General features: G+C 33.4%; 1 protein-coding gene and 1 non-coding gene across 2 annotated transcripts; both read left to right on the top strand.

Moving 5' to 3' along the window:
• The first annotated feature begins 1,762 nt into the window (after positions 1 to 1,762).
• On the top strand, positions 1,763 to 3,980 carry LOC131657523 (uncharacterized). Its single transcript, XM_058926911.1, has 2 exons — positions 1,763 to 1,831; positions 3,101 to 3,980. Exons 1-2 carry the CDS (start codon positions 1,763 to 1,765, stop codon positions 3,539 to 3,541), a joined length of 510 nt encoding a protein of 169 aa, XP_058782894.1. The 3' UTR covers positions 3,542 to 3,980.
• Positions 3,981 to 13,062: 9,082 nt separating this feature from the next.
• On the top strand, positions 13,063 to 13,146 carry TRNAL-CAA (transfer RNA leucine (anticodon CAA)). Its single transcript has one exon. It is a non-coding gene; the product is annotated as a tRNA-Leu (tRNA).
• The last annotated feature ends 1,918 nt before the right edge of the window (positions 13,147 to 15,064 follow it).

The raw sequence follows: 15,064 nt of genomic DNA, 5'->3' as shown, positions 1-15,064 counted from the left end.
AGGCTCGCTACAACCTGGCAAAAATAAGACCGGCTCTAAATCCAAACATCGATCCAAAAACTTAACTCATTAAAAAACTGACTCTAATTTTTTTTAGGTAATCTATAATATAGAAAGAAAGATGCTATGGAAAAGACAATTAATCTTTCTTCTGCTCCTTTGTTTATTATTCATCCATCTCTACTTTATACTAAAAATATCTTAATCCATCTCATAGTATTTTTAAGCATTTTATGAAATTTCATTTTTGTCCTGTTTTCAAAAATGTATTTACAATTTTTTTTATTTAACGTTGAATTGTTCCGTAGTTGCATCTACAAAACCGTTTAAACAACGTAAAATAAAGGTTCCGTAAATACGCCTACAGAACAAATCAACGAAACAAATCAACGTTAAATAAAAAAGAGTACTTCTGAAGATACACCTCTAAAAACAGAAGTATTTTTATAAATGCAATGAGAGACCCCATGAAATGGGATGAGAGTTTCTCCTTTTATTTCTCATTTTATAACCTAATCATTCATTCAACTTCTAAAATAAATATTATTTTTCGAAATATTTTCATATGAATTTCAATTAACATTGACATGTCACAAATTAAATAAAAAAAATCCACTTGGGTGCCATGTAGGAAGATTTCCTTGCACAGTTAGTGTAATAGTAACAATATGGTCTTTAGAGATGAAATCTACATTTTGTAAGGGACGGGATTTTTTTTAAGGGAGGATTAATCAAAACACGCTCCTATGGTAGGGGGTATAATACATTTAACCCTTTGGAATATTTTATTTTAATAATTTATAATATTAATTGTTTTGTTAATAAATTGATTTTTTGGTTTTAATTTTTTAATTTAAAATATCAGTTATCTATAATAGTGGATCAGAGTAAGTTGACATGCATATTAGTTGGTAAGACAATCATTGCTAGCTACACTTTTTTTGTGTGTTGATGGCCTTATGATATTCTGCAAAGCTATTGGGAAAAATGCTCAAATCATTAACCATCTCCTTCAAGAATATGATATGAATTTTGGACAATACATCATTCCAATTATGTGTAAGCTTTAGGGTGGAGTTAGATCCTCTGATATAGACTAAGGTACATTGAAAATATGTTTGCATTCATAGTTGGACATACAACATTTAACTATCGTGGAGTTCCTATATTCAAAGGCAAGCCTAGAACTCATCATATTAAGATCATAGCAGAGATAATATTGGCCAAGCTAGCTACTTAGAAGGGCCACCTTCTTTCTATGATTGATAGAATTCAATTGGTCCAATCAATCTTACAAGACATGCTTCAGTATAGTCTTAGGACCTTGTTAGTCTAGAGTTTGACACCAAAATAATTCTTTAATGGATAAATTATTCAAACAAGGTAAAACAAAACTTTCTTGGTAAATTTACAATACCACACTTCTAGAATTACAAGTGCCTCACTTGCAAAACGACTTTCTCGAAAGCGCTAGACTATAATTTGGTGAGAGAAAGTAAACATAAATATTTTTAGAGAGTGTGAGGAGTGAGGAATGAAAGCTCACATTTCTGGATATGAAACTATGAGGGAAGAGACATCTATTTATAGGCTAGAGTTTGACACCAAAAAAAATTTTTTTTGGGGTCAGAATTAATGAGTCAATCGATTGACACATATACCAATCGATTGGTTGGCCTAAAAATAATCGATTAGAAAATTTTAAAAGGCAAGAAAAGATATATAGTTATTGCCAACCATCAAGATGTTGTCCTAATCGTTTATGGCACATTTTTTCACCAACCCAATCAATTGGCTGAAGTGCCTATCAATTGGCAGGAAGAAAATTTTGGTCAGAGCTTTTCTGACAGCTCCCAAATCAGCTGAAACGACTTTAAGGCAATTATATAAATATTTTCTTGAGAAAAATAAGTTAAAAATTATTTTAGTATATGTATGATTAGTTGTATAATTCTACAAGAAGACCCTTAAGCTTTTATTCTCTCATGCCTGCCAGAGCGAGCTATTACACACTTCAAGTCTTTTCATATACTTCAATCTTATAGACACATGCTTGAGCTTTACTTTGAGATGAAGCTTGAGTTATATTCCATTTAAATGCCATCATCAGAGAATCCAACTTGTGAAGCATATTGATTTGGTTGCATTTTTAACGACTAATTTATGCTTGACTTTAGTTGTTATCATCAAATATTAGTTGTCATCTCTCCTTGAATTAAGTAGAGAGTATAATCTACTTCCTCTAAGAGTATACTTCTTCTCATTTATCAAAATAAAAAACGAGGGTAAAAATACATTACGATCATTTAAATATGTAAATATAAGCGAATAATTATTTAAGAAGGAAAAACATCACTCTTTTTACTAATTAAAAGTTCCTAAGAAATCAAAGTACAAAAACAAACTTGCATAATTGAAATAGTGCGAAAATAATTGAAATAGTGCGGAAAGCAAAAAAATAACATGAAATTAAACACACTTAGGTAAGACTATTCTATATCAAAGAACATATCTCATAATAGTTGTGTTTGGTCAGAGATAAAGTTTCGAATTATGAAATCGAACTTGTCATGATCACATTTATTTGTCCAATTATGACCTTAAATAAATCATTAGTTGAGGATAGTTGAGAAGTTTCAGAAATAGAGTAGTCATGTTTGTTTATCATCACAATATTACTATTAACGACATTCTCAATTCAAAAAAAATTCTTACACAAATATCTTTGTCAAATTAAATATTAATCATAAAAATAACAACAATTTTATTTTATTTGTAATATTATTTTTTTGGAGAAATATTTGTAATATTATTAGCCAATACTTTAATAATATCCTTTATTATAATATAGTCTACTTTTACTTTTTTTTTCTCTCTTAAGAATAAATATATAATAATAGTTGAGTCAACAAAATTAAATGTTCTTTATATTCCATATATATCCGAGGCTAATAAAAATTCCCAAGTGATGACACGTGGAGCTATTTGATTGATGTTCCTAAAATCGATTGGTGGAGTACACCAAAAGTGTGTATTTCTTCGTCACTAAAAAAAAAAGTAGAAAAAGAAAAAAAAGAAAAGAAAATAGTGCAAAATATAGCATTACACAAAGCAAAAGACAGCAACATATAAACACAACCGCTTCAAAAACCCTTTGCTAGTAGTTGCTACCGCTACTGTTACACTCTTCGTTATGGCGCTATCTGACACGGTTCTCAGCAACCTTACGATAATCTATGTTACAATCATCGTCTGTATCAAGCTCTACGGCTTTCTCTCCGGTCGCACCTTCACCGGTGCTTTTATTCTGATCATGTCAACCACCGCGGTGATCCTTATTCTAATATCAACGCTGGCGTGGGACGTCTCTCGTAAAGCCACGTATGCCTTCAACCGCCACCATCCACCTAGTCACAGCCACGATGAGATCATTTGCAAGGGAGGTATCTGTTGGCACGGCGTCGCCGTCCGATCACCGGCTTCTCAAGTCCGTTTCAGACTTCCACAACAGATGTTTCCCATTCCCAACGCCGCTTTCTGATGGTAGAATTTGGTGAAGATAGTGAGAGGAAGAAAAATGATGTGAAAAGGATATTATTTAATATAATTTGCTTTTTTATTCATAATTAATCATTATTATCTCCTTATAGTTTTTTATTTATTTGTTTTTATTTAATAAGCTGCCTAACTTTTGTCTAATACCGGGTGGGTGTATAGATGCGTGTTTGGGATTCTCATTGAGAGTGTCTTAATATATGTATATATATAAATGCATTAAATTTAATGTATGTATATAAATAGAATTATGTCATTACTTTGTAATAATTATATCTTTATAAGAAAACAACATTTGTCTCATGAGTCATGACTTTGTGCATTATTGGATGGGATTTGGCTATATGTAAATTTGTCCAAGTTAACATAGTTAATTTCATATGTGTTTGTCAATTGTCAGGAGTTAAATATAGTAAATGAGTTTTTACAAGGACAAGAGGGTTGTGTCAAAAATATGATTAAGTGAACTTTATAACTAGACTAAATTGCAATGAATAAAAAAATTAGACTATTTAAAGCATAGAAAAAAATAACACAATCACAACACATGAACATAACGTAAAAACTAAAAAACTAGAGAAATAATCCCTGCCGTTGTAGAGTGATAGCCAAAGATTAACACTATGTGAAAATTGTTACAATACATAATATACTCTCAACTACCTCGGACTCCTAGTACATCCACAGTTCCACACCCTCAAAAACAAATATTTAACTATATCTCGAAAGTCAAATAAAAGCTTAAAGTGTTTTTGACTATTGTAGTTTGTAACGAAAAACTTGAATCTTATATATAGTCTTGGACTCTCTCTTCCATCACTAAACTAAGCGATGCGAGGCTCAGAAGATAATTAGTCCTATATATAGCCTTCGACTCCCTCTTCTTTTACAAAACTTAGCGATGTGAGACTTTTTCAACATGTATATATTTTCAATATCAACCCCAACACTCTCTCTCTGTGTGTGTGTGTGTGTGTGTGTGTGTGTGTGTGTGTGTGTGTGTGTGTGTGTGTGTGTGTGTGTGTGTGTGTGTGTGTGTGTGTGTGTGTGTGTGTGTGTGTGTGTGTGTGTGTGTGTGTGTGTGTGTGTGTGTGTGTGTGTGTGTGTGTGTGTGTGTGTGTGTGTGTGTGTGTGTGTGTGTGTGTGTGTGTGTGTGTGTGTGTGTGTGTGTGTGTGTGTGTGTGTGTGTGTGTGTGTGTGTGTGTGTGTGTGTGTGTGTGTGTGTGTGTGTGTGTGTGTGTGTGTGTGTGTGTGTGTGTGTGTGTGTGTGTGTGTGTGTGTGTGTGTGTGTGTGTGTGTGTGTGTGTGTGTGTGTGTGTGTGTGTGTGTGTGTGTGTGTGTGTGTGTGTGTGTGTGTGTGTGTGTGTGTGTGTGTGTGTGTGTGTGTGTGTGTGTGTGTGTGTGTGTGTGTGTGTGTGTGTGTGTGTGTGTGTGTGTGTGTGTGTGTGTGTGTGTGTGTGTGTGTGTGTGTGTGTGTGTGTGTGTGTGTGTGTGTGTGTGTGTGTGTGTGTGTGTGTGTGTGTGTGTGTGTGTGTGTGTGTGTGTGTGTGTGTGTGTGTGTGTGTGTGTGTGTGTGTGTGTGTGTGTGTGTGTGTGTGTGTGTGTGTGTGTGTGTGTGTGTGTGTGTGTGTGTGTGTGTGTGTGTGTGTGTGTGTGTGTGTGTGTGTGTGTGTGTGTGTGTGTGTGTGTGTGTGTGTGTGTGTGTGTGTGTGTGTGTGTGTGTGTGTGTGTGTGTGTGTGTGTGTGTGTGTGTGTGTGTGTGTGTGTGTGTGTGTGTGTGTGTGTGTGTGTGTGCGCGCGCGTGCGTGTGCGTGTGCGTGAGAGAGTGCGTTTTTTTTTCCATACTATAAAATTGTTTTATAATTGGTTCTAAAATTGATTTATAAGTACAAATTACTTATAAACTAGTTTATAAATAGAAATTGGCTCTAAATTTAAATCGAAATGAAACTAGTTTAACAAATAACTAATTTTTTTTGTTAAAATGATTTTCAAGAATTGAACTAAACCATTAATGTGATTCAATTTAATTTAGTTCTTGAACCATGAACACCCATACTTATATGGGGAAAGAATGAGTGAAGGACTATGTCACGTGGCTAGATACATTGTGCTCGTAATTATCTTATGTTAGGAATTTGAATTGTTCAGAATGCAGCACGAAGAATCAATTTTTGACTTGCAGAAAAAAGTTATGTACTTGACAAATCACCTTATGACTCTTGGTAAGACTTTTTTTGACGATAAACTTAATCTTAAAATATTTAGATCATTGACTAGGACATGACAACCGAAAGTGACAACAATATCAAAAAAGAATAGTCTATCAAATATGTCTTCCGCAACCTTATTCGAAAAACTACGAGAGCATGAGATTGAACTTAAAAGACTAGAGAATGAAGAAACTCAAGATAGAAATCTACGATATTGCTTTAAAATTTAATTCAAGGGAAGAAGTGGTAGAAGATCTACCAGATAAAGATGAGAAATTCATTCTTCTTGTATGGGTTAGGCAAGCTTTCCAATAATGATAAATCTTTAAAATTTGCAAAAATGAAGAAAATTTTTCATGAAGAATGAATCATCTACATCAACCCAGAACTTCAATTGATTTGAATGTGGTAAGCAAGAACACATGAAGACGAATTATCTAAAATTTACTAAGAAACGTGGTCATAAAAGGAGAAAGGAATCAAACTTAAAAAGACCTATATTGCATGGGATGATAATGACGTGAGTTCATCATCCGATTCAGAAAGCTAAGAATATGCAAATCTTGCATTAATGACTTCAAATTATTTCGATGATGAAGAAGATGAGGTTAGTAACAAAAAACTTTCTTATGATAATGATGCACAAGAAGCAATAAATGAATTACTCAATGAATTTAAAATTTTGCACAAAATGGTGTCAACACAAAAGAAACAAATTTCATTTCTTGAAGAGAAAATTAACACTATGCAAAAATATTTTGACAAAGAAAAACATAATTCCACATGCAATGATTGTTATTATCTTTTTTTTTTTTTTAATTATCCAATTAAAAACAGTTATTGAAAGATATGAAAGGGGACTAGATGGATTAGAAAGTTTCCTTAGTAGACACACAGCCGCTACTCCCCCAATACGAAAAAAATTATGCATCATTCTCATACCTGTCGCAGCTTCGGTATTCCAATGATAAAAGTGGATTTAGTTATTCAAAATTTGACAAACCAAGTACTAGTAAAACTATATTTATCAAGGCAAGTGACCGATCCAATAAAGAGAAAGTTAAGAATGTGCAATTTATTCATCATCATCCTAAGAAGAATTTTGTTCAAAATAAATCTTATGTTCCTAGATATAGAAGTAACTTTGTTCCTACATGTTTTTGTTGTGGTTTAAAGGGTCACACACCTAATGCATAATATGTAAGGAATTGTAGTGTTCCTAGTTGACATTATGTGAATGTTGGGTACCTAAAAAAATTATAAATTGTTTTATAGGTATGCTTGAAAACCACTATAAATTTATGGTATCTTGATAATGGTGCAGTGGTGATTGGCGCTGAAATTGGTAGGGAGGAACACAATTTGATCTCCCACAATTGCGATTGGGAGGAGGATGGAACCATTTGATGCTAGAACTAACCCTGGAACCAGATTAGGTGGTCTAGTAGGACGGACACTAGTGGTGAAAATAAAAAAAAATAGCACATGACTGGAAACAAAAACAAATTTTCATCTCTAGTATTAAAGGCCAAAGGATATGCCACATATGGAGACAGCAACAAAGGAAAAATTCTTGGCATGGACAAATTTGGATCACCACCTTTCACAATAGATGATGTACTATATGTAGAAGAGTTAAAGCACAACCTTCTAAGCATAATTCAATTTTGTGACAAAGGTCTCAAAATCAACTTCACCAAACATAAATACATAATTGAAGATGAAGTAACACATGAGACAAGGATTATGGGTAAAAGAATTAATAATATTTTAATGATTTCTTTATATTATTTATCTTTGAAAATGAAATGTCTCGGGGTATAAGCAATAATGGTGTATGGCTTTGACATAAGAGAATTAACCATATTCATATGGAACATTTAAATAAGTTATTCAAACATGACCTTGTTATTGGTTCTACAAAGATCAAGTTTATCAAAGATAAATTATGTGATGCATGTCAAAAATGAAAGCAAACCAAATAAACTTTCAAGCCGAAGAATGTGGTAACAACTACAAGGCCACTTCAATTGTTGCACATGGACTTGTTTGGTTCATCAAGGACAAAAAGCTTTGGAAGTAATGTATATGCTTTATTAATTATTGATAATTTTTATAGATATTCTTGGACACTATTTTTAGTCTAGAAAAGTGACACTTTTAAAGCATTCAATTATAAATATGCAAAGCAAGACCAAAACGAAAAATCCATGAAGATTGCATCAATTAAGAGTGACCATGGTGGAAAATTACATAATGCATCATTTGAAGACTTTTGTGAGGAGCATGGCATCTTTCATAATTTTTTAGCACCAAGGACTCGTCAACAAAATGGAATGACTGAAAGAAAAAACCAATCCCTAGTTGTACTTGCAAGAACCATGCTAAGTGACTTGAATCTATCAAAGTACTTTTGGGTGAATACGATAAGCACGACATGTTATATAAGCAACCGAGTTATCATAAGGCTAATATTGAAAAATACTCCTTATGAACTCTTAAAGGGAAGAAAGCTAAAACATTACTATTTCATATTTTTGGATGTAAATGTTTTATCCTCAATAGTGACAAAGACAATCTTGGTAAGTTCTACGAGAAATCCGACGAAGGTATCTTATTGATTACTCTCTCACAAGTAAGGCATATAGAATTTATAATAAAAGAACTTTAAATATTGAATAATTTATGCATGTATTTTTTGATGAATCTAACACCTCTAAAGATAGTTGTTTGTGATGATGATGATATTTTAGAAGTACCTATGGAAAAGATTGCCAAAGATGATAATGTTGAACAATATGAACACAAAGAGGAAATAATTCAACAAGAGAAAAATCAAAGTGATCTTCCTCAAGAATGAATAACTCATCGTGATCACCCAATCGACAACATTATTTGTGAAATTAGAAAATGAGTATCAATAAGACTCAACATCAAGGATGCTTGCTTACATATGGTGTTTGTTTCTCAAATAGAACCTTCAAATATTAGTGAAGCCTTAAAGGATAACCAATGGATACTTTCAAGGAAAGAAGAATTAAACCAATTTGAAAGAAACCAAGTTTGGGAAATTGTTCCTAGGCTTAATAATAAACACACCATTGGTACCAAATGGGTGCTTAAGAATAAACTTGATGAGAACGATATAATTATTTGAAACAAGGCAAGATTAATGGACCAAGGATACAATCAAGAAGAAGGAAACGATAGTGAAGAAACATTGGCTCTGGTTGCAAGGTTAGAAGCTATTTGATTATTACTTGCTTATCTTTGTTCATTAAATTTTTAGTAATTCCAAATGGATTTCAAGTGTGCCTTCTTGAATAAATACATCGATGAAGAAGTCTATGTCAAGCAACCTCCCAGTTTTGAAGACTTCAAGAATCCTTCACTTGTCTACAAGTTAAGAAAGGCTCTTTAAGGATTGAAGCAAGCTCCAAGTGCTAGGTATGATAGACTTAGAAACTTTCTTTGTGAAAAGTATTTGAAAAAGGTAAGGTTGATACTATATTATTCATTAAGAAAATAAAAGATAATACCATATTGGTTCAAATCTACATTGACGACATCATATTTGGATCAACAAATAAATACCTATGTGAAGAACTTTCAATTAAAAAATGGCATCTTCATCAATCAATCCAAGTATTGTAAGGAATTGGTGAATAAATTTGATATGGACAACTGGAAAGAGATAATTACTCTAATGGGTTTAGGAACATATGTTGATCTTGACGAATTTGGTATTTCTATTGACATAACAAAGTATCAAGGTATGATTGGCTCTTTTCTTTATTTAACAACAAGTCCTCCCGACATTATGTTTAGTGTTTGCCTTTGCGCTTGATTTCAAGCAAATCCAAGGGAATTTCATCCCGCCTCCGTGAAAAGAATCATGAAATATGTGATTTGGCTGGTTCTTTTGACTCGAATTATGAAGGTTATAATACTGATTGCAGAGCACAAATGATACATGTCACATCCTAGGAAATGCATTAGTATCATGGTCTTGTAAGAAACAAGCTTGTATTGCTCTTAGTACATCAGAAGCAGAATACATATCAACAAATAGTTGTTGTGCTCATATTCTATGGCTAAAGCAACAGCCTTGCAATTATGGATTTAATCTAGGATGCATTCAACATAGATGCAACAACACAAGTGCAATCAACATAACCAAAAAATCCAGTGATGCATTCTCAAACCAAATAGAGAGACATTCGACATCGCTTTCTACACAATCATGTGCTTAAAGGGACACGTGTGGAAGCCAATGTTCCACCATGCGTGCTGCAAAATATGGTCTCTTACAATAGAAAAATGTGATTGCAGCTATGGTGCTGAGTTATTCTATCCAAGATTCACTTATGATGAAGATCTACATATTCAAGCTGAAGCGTTTATTTGGATGTACTACTGAAATATGTTGAACACGATGCTTCAACATGTGTGCAATGCAACATCTGGCCTTGACAGCAAGCCATGCACATTTTCCTTGGTGGGAAAGTTCTGATTGGGATTGAATCAGATTTGCTACAGTTACTTTAACAATGTTTGTTTGATTTGTTTGGTCGTTGGAGATCCCCAAATCAAATTTAAATTGGAAATTTAAATTTGATATATAAAAAATCAGATTTAAATGGAAATTTAAATTTGAATTTGAAATATCATATCTTATTGTTGGAGACAATCATGGATAAAATCATATCCAACTGAATCAACTATTTTTTTGAACTAAATCAAATCAGATATCGAAGGAAGAAAAGCCTAGAAGGCATTGCTATATAAAGGAGGCTCAGTTTTACGTTTGAGACATGGATTTTGTGTGCAAAGACTAGGTTATTTGTGTTAGGGTTTGAGTCTTTATAATTTTTATTTGATACTAATGCAATAATAAGGGTTAGGGTAGAATCTTGATGTACACTACTCTATGTTTCAGTAATTTGGCATAGTTGTTGGTTTGTCTTAGTTGAGTTGTAACATTCAACATTCAATATGGTTATTATTGAAGTTGATCACTTGGGATTAGTGATTGAGAGAAAGTGAGAGGGGTTCTCATATTTAGGGGGTGTCCTGAATAGAATTTCATTGGGTAGTGTTAGGAAGAGGCATTGAACAACGTGGACTTGTGGTTCATAGAAGAGTAAGTGTACTAAACAACTGATAGAAAATTTTCTTACTTGGGTAGAGTTCCCTCCAAACGTATGTATGGTTTCACCGAACTGGGTTACCCATATCTGGTATTATTTTTGCTTTTACACTAACTCTACAATGCTATCCATATGTGTGCTAAAACTGGGTTATCTTGTTTGACCAGTTGTTCCAACATCGTGCCAACATACGTCCCCTCAGGAATAAAATTTCAATTGCCATTCTTCTGATCATGGAACGAGAGACTAATTAGATGAAGAGAGAAATTCCATTCAGTAAGGTGTCAAGAATTTGATGTGATCGAGAAAGGTATACCTGCAAGGTTAGCATCCTAATGCTCAAGTTAGTGAGGTAATAGCAAAGTAACTTGCAAGAGTGAAAATGAGATAATACTCATTATGGTGCGCGGCAAGGCTTATATATGGTAAACAATTAAAACCATCCCTATTTGATCTAGTGCATGTCATGGGGATCCGTCCAATCAGATCTCATAGTGGTTGATGCATTATTAGTTTTGATCAGATGCCCGACTCTCTAACGAGGTTCCACCTATTAACTAGCCTTCTATGATGACGCTTCAGTTTGGGACCTATATTAGACATGTGTTACCAGGCCTTTGGTTGACCCAAAACAGTTTCAAACATAAAAATGAATATTCATGATAAACATATCTTAGTCTAAAAAATTCATATCATTAGGTTTGTAAATAATTAAAATACTAAAAATGTATAATGCATTTTTCTAGTATTAATTTTAAAATAGGAGTTAAAGTGGTACGAGTGGTGTTTAGTGGTGATGACTAGTGGTATTTTACAACAATTGAAGTGGTAGACAGTGGTGGTGACTAGTAATCAGTATTGTTGATTGATGATGGTTGGGGTGGTTGTTATCGGTCAGAGCCAGGCCTGACATTTAAGAGGCCCTGGACAAAAGTTAAAAATGGACCCTAATAAAAATGGACCTTAATATATATTTAAAATTATAAGATTTTTAAATTTTTGAGACAATGCGATAAATACTTCAAAATTTTATTAGAGTTTTATATAATAATGTGAAAAAAGACAAACTAATTAAAAAAATAATAAGACCTTAAAAATGCTTTGATAAACCAAACTAATTTTTGTTCAAAAATATTTTAAATCTATTTATTTAATATATTTATATATTTAATCATAATGATTCAATTAAAAATAATATTAATATTAATAAAATTTTAAAATGATTATAAAGTAACAACCTATGGTTGTTTAACACACTGCCAATGATTTTGTTTTAATATTATAAAATATGACACGCTTTGAAAACAAATGAAAAACAAATGTGGTAGTTTTTGAAAACAATTGAAAAAAACTTACATTCCAACTCAAAGAACCAAGGATCGTACACCTATCCCTTACATTAAATTTACGCAACACAACCGCTGCACTGTAGTTGGATTTGTGTTCATGTCAGTAACATAACAGATATATATAAATAGTTTAGTTTATAATTTTTAAAGCCCAAACCCATAAAATATGAGGCCCTCATTTTTTATGAGGCCCTGGGCTGTGGGCCTGCTTGCCCTGGCCCAGGGCCGGCCCTGTTATCGGTGGTAAATATGATGGTTAAGGGTGGTTAATGTGATGGTTAGGGGTGGTCATAGTGGTGTTAGAGGTGAGTATAATGGTGGTAGGTGATGGCTAAATTAGAGATCATAAGTGGATAAAGTGGTGATAAAAAATATTTGGAGTGGTGGTTAGTGATGGTTGATGGTGGTCGGAGGTGTTTGAAGGTGGTTTGAAAAAAGTGGTTGGCGGTGGTCAATGATGGTCGGTGGTGGTCGATGGTTATCATAATAGTGGTTGGAATAGTGGTTGATCATTGATGGTCGTGTATTAACTTTAAAAGAAAAAGAATTTAAAAACTTTAATTTTAGTTTTTGTAAAAAAAATGTTTTGAAATTAAATAAAAAATCATAATAACTCTATTTTTGTCGAACAAATTTCATTTTAAAATTGGCTTTCAAAAAAAAAAATCACAATCACCCCTAACGACCCATAAAATTGAGAAGGATATGAGGTGGGAGAGTAGAGGTGTCAAGAATATTGAATGAATATGTAAATATATAGTGATAAATATATACAATATAAGAAATAATCAATAAGTCAGGATGGCCGAGTGGTCTAAGGCGCCAGACTCAAGTTCTGGTCTTCGAAAGAGGGCGTGGGTTCAAATCCCACTTCTGACATTTTCCCATCTTTTATTTTCAAATTATATTCTCATAAGATGGTGTATGTTCAAATCTCAATCCAAACATTTTTCTTTATTTTATTTTTAAATATGTTAATTACTACTACTATTTTGTTTATTTTTTCTTTATGTTCATTTCACTTAAGTGTTTTGGGATATTTTTTTCTAAATTAAGTGTTTTGAAAAATAAAAAGTTAAATTTAAACATTTTTAAATGTGAAAAATAATTTTAAATAAATTTATATAAACAAATTGATACATTGACAGTAAAAGAAAGAGTATAATAATAACAATTTTATGTAATTTCTAATAAAATATATGTACATTCATCTTAGTCTTGTTTCATTGGTTATCATGTTAAGATATACATTAGTAGTCATCCTTCTTCTTTTGAGATATATTATATAAAAGGAGGAGAGGTCGAGAAAATAAAGGAGTTACTCATGTGTCTTTTGTTACTGAATTAGATAAATGGGTTAATCTTGCAACTATGTCACTACATATTTATGTATATTATATAGTAGAGTAAATTTTATATATGTAAAATAGGGAAACTTAACCAAGCGACTATTTCGCAACTTATTGATCTTCGGGCATCTCTCGCTTCATCCTTCTTTCATGTCTACCTCTTGCAGTTATCAATCTTAGAATAATTTATATCTTACTTGGTGGTAGTACCAATTATTTTCCTAGTCAAGGTAGAGCAGTAACCGCTCTACCTTGACAAGGAAACCTGTTAACTTCCTACTTTTCATAGAATCATGTTCATGACCCCTTTCACACATGGTTATTGGTTGCATACACGTCATCATCCACGTCTCTCCTTATGGAGAGCTACTTACAGAGTAGGGACAATGCATAGGTGTCATATTCTAGGGAGGGCGCCTAATCGGGGTGACCCTTTACCACCCTATTATGGATCTATATAAATATATCACTACAGTGACCAACCATCATCAGTTCCAATTGCTTACCAAGGGAAGCCATATTGACCTTCATCATGTTCTCCTCTCCTTTTTCGCCTTTATCGTACTATAATGATTTATGTATCTTTCAAGATCCGGCCAGATCAGTGCATATTGTTACTGACTCATCATGGATGTTATGATATTTCATCTTCTAGTGGATTGGATCGGCCACCACGTCCAAATATTATTGTGAAGGGTCTGTCTATGATGCAATTGTAGATGCTCTTATAGGGGATTGCTAAAAATGCAAATTGACCATTCTAGTGTCTCATCCTTCTTAATTTGTGATCATTATATCGATGTATCCTCATGGGTGAGTTACTATGTCATTGAAGGCTTGTAGGTAGGATCCTTCATGTGGTGATAATTTCTACCTCTTTAACTTGGGCTTCTCAAAAAGCTCTAAATACATGACATCGCACGCGCTCCCCCCGTCTGTAAGGAATCTAAACACATCGAATTTGGCCATGATCATCATTATTACCAGGGGAAAGATTTCACTTAGGGTTCCGCCCACCTTTTCATTGTTGCAGAACACAAGGATATGTCTCTTTGGATTCCCTTCACAGTGCGCCTCTCCTTCTTTGATGACTATCATTAACTGATCAATGGTTGCTCTTTTAACACTGCCCTTGGATGAGTTCCTTGGTCTGGGAAGCCTCCATTAATGGATGAGATGTACTAGTGCTTCCTTTTTTCATTCTTCTTCTTAATCATTGGTATTATCCTTTTTAGCTTTGGCCCCGCCCACGACCTTTACATTCTTCTCGGGAGACCCTTTTTCTCGCTGAGGGGACCATTTATTTATTTCCTTCCTTCTTTCTCGGTCATTTTTTCAACCTCCCTCCAGGGCGTGGAGGATGAGTCTCTCCTTTTTAATCATTTATTTGATTGTCTCCTTCAAATGAACACATTCGTTGATGTTGTGGTTGTAACTCTAATGGAAAC

Source organism: Vicia villosa, linkage group LG3 (genome assembly GCF_029867415.1).
Source record: "Vicia villosa cultivar HV-30 ecotype Madison, WI linkage group LG3, Vvil1.0, whole genome shotgun sequence".
Classification (NCBI taxonomy): domain Eukaryota; kingdom Viridiplantae; phylum Streptophyta; class Magnoliopsida; order Fabales; family Fabaceae; genus Vicia; species Vicia villosa.
This window is presented reverse-complemented; position numbering and strand designations above follow the sequence as displayed.